The sequence below is a fragment of the Volvox carteri genome (genome assembly GCF_000143455.1).
Source record: "Volvox carteri f. nagariensis unplaced genomic scaffold VOLCAscaffold_30, whole genome shotgun sequence".
Lineage (NCBI taxonomy): Eukaryota > Viridiplantae > Chlorophyta > Chlorophyceae > Chlamydomonadales > Volvocaceae > Volvox > Volvox carteri.
The window spans coordinates 74034-79611 of record NW_003307573.1 but is presented as its reverse complement, the minus strand read 5'-3'; the positions used below and the strand labels follow the sequence as shown (position 1 = coordinate 79611).

Here is a 5578-nt window from a genome sequence, read left to right as displayed (position 1 = left end):
GCATTCCGTCAAACCCCAAAGGGCTCAGTAATTCAACTTGTATTGTTGTTATCGTAGGGACAAATTACTGATCCCTTGGGGGCTTGACGGAAGCGAGACCGTTGACATGACAAACGCGACTTTGTTCGGGTCAATTTCTTCTCGTTCGTCAAGCTTTGCAAATTACTGGTGTTTAAGAGATAAAGGCTGTTGTATTGGATTTGCGAGATGCGCGCTGGGGAAGAAGGTGGTTGGTCCCTCCAGGATGCTTCATGTCTCAGCCGGGTGGCCCGACAGGCTTGCTAAATATAAATAGATATGTGGTTCATATACCCACCCTGGCGGACGGTGGGACCGTCCATCGCGGACGGTCCGCCGGACCGTCGACCGTCCGGCACAGCTTTCCGGACACACATATCAACACATACCAACATATTTTTGCACGAAGAAAAAAATCATTTTATTGTAGTTTATCCTGGTGCTCGCGGCGCGCGCGGGCGTGGAGCGCGCGCAGAGATTCCTTGCGCAAGCCGGCAGCACGGCATGCAAACTGCATCTGGATGAGCCCTTTACCGTTGCAACTTGCTGATCATATAGTAAATTGAAGTTTTATAATATTTTCATGGATAATACAATGCAATGTGCAATACTGGGGGCTACGTAGATGCAAACGGTAGGCGCCAGCGAATGCATGAAATGTAAACAAAGCTAAAACAAGCATTCGGCTAAGTCAATTAGTTAGGAGCATATTTATCTGGCAGTTTGGGGCCTGACTTGGACCACAGAAATGGGCGACCTGTGTGCCTGGGACCCTGTGTGTCTGAGAGCCTGTGTGCCTGGGAGGCTGGGATTCTGAGAGGCTGTGTGCCTGGCAGTCTAGGATACTGAGGGCCTGTGTGCCTGGGAGCCTGGGATTCTGAAAGCCTGGGAATCTGGGAGTCTGGGAACCAGGGAGCCTGGGAACCTGGGAGACCGGGATTCTAAGAGCCTGGGAATCTGGGAGCCTGGGAACCAGGGAGCCTGGGAACCTGGCAGCCTGGGATTCTGAGAGTCTGTGAACCTGGCAGCCTGTGTGCCTGGGAACCTGTGATTCTGAGAGCACGTGTGCCTGGGAGCCGTTGCTGAAAGCTGTCACGTGGTTAACCAACCTCTGCTATTTAGCTTCCATTGGCGCAAGGAACGCCACCATACATTAGGAGTTCAAATCCCTTATGAAATGGTGTTATCTTGAGTTGTGAATCCTAATGCGTACCACTTCGGTGTCGTTTATTCGAGCGTCTTTCGCACATACTGTTACACAACTACTGAATTCTCCCGCTGTTACACCCAGATACAAATAATGTTGTACAGATCCTTTGTCGTGTTCGCCACGTTTCCGGGGCAAGGTTTACAACCTGCCAGGACGCTGGGCAACGGGGGATCGCATGTTCGAGGACGCCCAATTGGACGAACCACCACCATTTACAGTGGGCTCACGCGGCCAGCAGGCAGCGTGGGTGTCAACGGCTGGGCTAACGCGGCAGGCTCCTGCAGCAGGCATACGACCTACCCCGGCTCTGTCAACCGGCCCCCTTCAGGCACTGGCGGTGTGATGCGCCACAGCAACTACCGGACACCGGCTTAACTACCACAAGTCACGAAGCCGAGAGCGTTTTCCCCAAGGTTAGATCTAGCTAGTACGATCGCGCTTGGACTGCTTGCGAGGGCAGATGTGGCCGGGCAGTTTCGTGGACCTCGCGCATCGACTGCTTGTGAGGCCGTTCGGGCCGGCAGTTGTTTGGATCTCGCACATCAACTGCTTGTGAGGCCGTTCGGGCTGGCAGTTTTTGTGGAATTGCGCATCAACTGCGTATGAGGCCGTATGGGCCGGGCAGTTTCGTGGACCTCGCGCATCGACTGCTTGTAAGGCCGTTTGGGCCGGGCAGCTTTTTGGGACTCCATGCATCGACGGCTTATGCGGCCGTATGGGCCGGGCAGTTTGGACTTCGCGTATACATTGCTATGCGGCCGTATGGGCCAGGCAGTTTTTTGGACTTCGCGCATAGACGGCTCATGCTGCCGTATGGGCCGGGCAGTTTTTGGATCTCGCGCACCAATTGCTTAAGGTTACTAACGGTTCCGATATTCTTCTCCCCTGCTTGGAGCCGGTAAAGACCGACAGCCGACAGCTATAGGCTGGAGGGGCCAGTAACATCCCACACAAGCTGCTTATGAGGCCGGATGTGGCCAGCAATTTTGGACACTCGCTGTGCTTAGGCTGGATGTGGCCAGAAGTCTCTTGTGAGAAGAGTTCTAATACTGTCCTTCTGCACTGTGGTTATGGCCGGATGTGGCTCACAGTTGTGACTACTTTGGCAGCCGACAGTTACGCACCCCAACCCCGCAAAGGGTACATACTCAAGTGACTGCGGTAGGGTAAAGAGGCTACAAGACCCATTAAATCGATCTGTCGTGCCCTACAGTGTGGGCAGGCTTAAATCACCTTTGGTGCTAAAGCTGCGCGGGTATGCAGAAACCCAATTTCCTTCCTTGCCCCCACTTCACATCAGCTACCCAACCATCCAACATGAGTGCCCACTCCGGGCAAGCACAAGAAGACGGCGCACTGGTTCCATACTCCCGCTTCATCACACCAGTTTTCCCCCCTTCGTGCTTTGCGTACCTTGCCGCCGCGTCTCCAGATCTTAACACACACTACATATACAAGATCTTCCTTGGTGCCCAGCGAACAGGACATGGCTACTAATTCATTGCCATTCAAGGGAACCTGTTCATGCGCGTTTGCAGACACGCGTTCGTCTACCGAACGACCTTGTCCCGCTATTCAATGAAGGAAGAGGCTTATTTAAGAAGGATTGGCCCCTTTTCCCGTCTCCTGACCGGCGGTCTGCAACAACCAGCGCGCCCGGCCGCACATCGGCGGGGGGTTGTGCCACGGAGGATCACCCGAAAAGTCATACAGCTTCGACCACTGTGGTCGTCACCAGTCATTGCATCTTCGTCGAGCCCGATCTTATGTACGCAGCAATAGCTCAACACCATCGCAATCGGCAACAAGACCAAGTCTAAGGTCACTCTTTGGCTCAAAATATAGCGATCACTCAGCAGCACTGATCATACCAGCGCGTCAAACGCAAGTTTGTCCTACAGATGCCGGAACGGCCCCGAGTCGGCCGACACAAGTGCACCATAGGAGGCGTGACACGGCAAGCTGGTGCCCGCAACCAAGGTGTCCGCATTTTCCCGGAGGGAACACCGGTAACGACCGGCCCTGAACAAGTGCACACCAGGCGCGGGGATGACAGGAGAGTTGTCCCCGACATTGAAGGTAAGGAGGGCCGGGACGAGCTTGCAGCGTGCAGACAAACCTGAGTCCAACCAGCCATCACAGATGAGGGCCCGGTTGAAAGCCAAAGCAGCATGTTGGAAGTTAATTACGCAGTCCCGCCTGGTCATGGCATGGGTACTGTTCGGTTTCCGCTGTTGTGCGAAGCACCCTACAGCCTGACCAACCGTTGGCCTAACAGCAGACTGAATTTTGCGATCACCGAACTGGTCGCAACTGGGGCGGCACCACGAGTCGACTGCCAACTGCGCTGCGTATTGCCCCTCGGTTTTGTTCCTAAAACGGGCCACTCCCAAATTCCGCCTAATTTCTGATGCACGTTATGTTATATTATCGAGCACCTTGTGGTGCCGAGCTACAGGTATAAGCCCCGTGGGATGCTTGTGGGAAGTGCCGCAACCACACGGCTATCTGCCCACCGTGTCTCAGAAGTCCGGCTATCACCACATTGATATGCACAAGGCAGCTCGGCAATTTTAGGCTTTGCACAGCAAGGGCGATTTTCCCCAGTTTGTGCAGTGCCAAGTAGGCTGGCACCAGCCTGTTGGGGTTTTTTCGCACACCGGGGTGCGGGCGCCCTACCAGCGGCGAGAGCGGGTTCTCACCGACTTGGATAACGTGGGATCATTAACTGACCAGGAGTGACCAGGAATGCCCTTTCGAACCGGAGCAGTGAACGGAGTACTTGGGGGCGGGTTGACACCATCAACGGCTCATTTCGTACCGAAAGGATGAGACCCACAGCGCAGAGGACGGTTGAACCTGCGCAGCGTTCAACAGCTGTACTCCCTACTGGGTGCACGAGGTCACGGACCTTTCGGGCATGTTGCTTTCGCTGCCCCAATGTGGTACGCAATTTTACCGGTCCAGGTCTGGTCCTACCGCCGGCTGTCGGAGTCGCCAAATATTGCACGTTTCTTTGCAGTCTAGGGTGGGTTCAACTCCTTTGGCAACCTACCCATGCGCACTCATTTGCCATCCACACAGAGGCTGTTCCGAGTTTTCGTATGGCGGCTGGGGTGGTTGGTCCTTGAGGACGGTGCCCTTGCTGTGGGCCGATGGGTTCGGAACTGGAGGGTCCATCTCAGACTCCTGGAACTGTCGGCGATATTTAATGTGTTACCGAGCCTCATTCGGCAGGGGTGCTTGGACGCCCAGCGGGTGCTGGTGACAATCCAAGCCAACTTGCTAAAGACTTGATGATCCAAAGGTGGATCCCTTGTGGCCATGCTCATGACGCGTGCGCACTACTGCTCTGGAAATAGGGCTTGGATCTCTTAGCGGATTGTTTCCCTCTTGATTCGCGGACGCGCTCTTCAAGGGGCATGGCACTTTCGTTTGGCTGCTAAACCCTGCCTTGTTTGCACAACTGGCCAGACCATGGGGTCACGAAGATAATTTTGCAGTTGCCTTATTCACATCGACAGCAGTCACCTAATGCTTCCCCTTACAGTTTTCACCAGCTACCGACATGCGACAGGGTGCGAATATCGCTGGGTGGTGTTTCCGCCGTTCGCAATCAACGGACAAGCCCTGGTGCATGCAACCGCCACCATGCCCGGCTTTGGTTCATCATGCCTCTCGGGCCTCATGCAACCTGGTGGCCCAATTCAATAAAATCCATAATAATAGTCATCATATCATAGTAATAATCACAACAGTAGTAGCAGCAGTAGCAGTAGCAGTAGTAGTAGCAGCAGTAGCAGTAGTAGTAGCAGCAGCAGCAGTAGTAGTAGCAGCAGCAGCAGTAGCAGCAGCAGCAGCAGCAGCAGCAGTAGTAGTAGCAGCAGCAGCAGTAGCAGCAGCAGCAGCAGTAGCAGCAGCAGTAGCAGCAGCAGTAGCAGCAGCAGTAGCAGCAGCAGTAGCAGCAGCAGTAGCAGCAGCAGTAGCAGCAACAGCAGCAGTAGTAGCAGCAGCAGCAGTAGTAGCAGCAGCAGCAGTAGTAGTAGTAGCAGCAGCAGCAGCAGCAGTAGTAGTAGCAGCAGCAGCAGTAGTAGTAGCAGCAGCAGCAGCAGTAGTAGCAGCAGCAGCAGTAGTAGTAGTAGCAGCAGCAGCAGCAGTAGTAGTAGCAGCAGCAGCAGCAGCAGTAGTAGTAGCAGCAGCAGTAGTAGCAGCAGCAGCAGCAGTAGTAGCAGCAGCAGCAGTAGTAGTAGCAGCAGCAGTAGTAGCAGCAGCAGCAGCAGCAGTAGCAGCAGCAGCAGCAGCAGTAGCAGCAGCAGCAGTAGCAGTAGCAGCAGCAGCAGTAGTGATAGC

The 5578-nt window shown here is 54.5% G+C and overlaps 1 protein-coding gene across 1 annotated transcript in view; it reads left to right on the top strand.

Annotated features, from left to right (window-relative positions):
* Positions 1-3129: 3129 nt before the first annotated feature.
* Positions 3130-5578, top strand: part of VOLCADRAFT_93142 (uncharacterized protein) — a gene marked incomplete at both ends in the record, with an annotated part of 3106 nt that continues 657 nt past the window's right edge. Inside the window, one exon of the mRNA XM_002952507.1 lies at positions 3130-3307. Within this exon, the coding sequence (XP_002952553.1) occupies positions 3130-3307 (178 nt within the window). The remainder of the gene's footprint in view (positions 3308-5578) is intronic.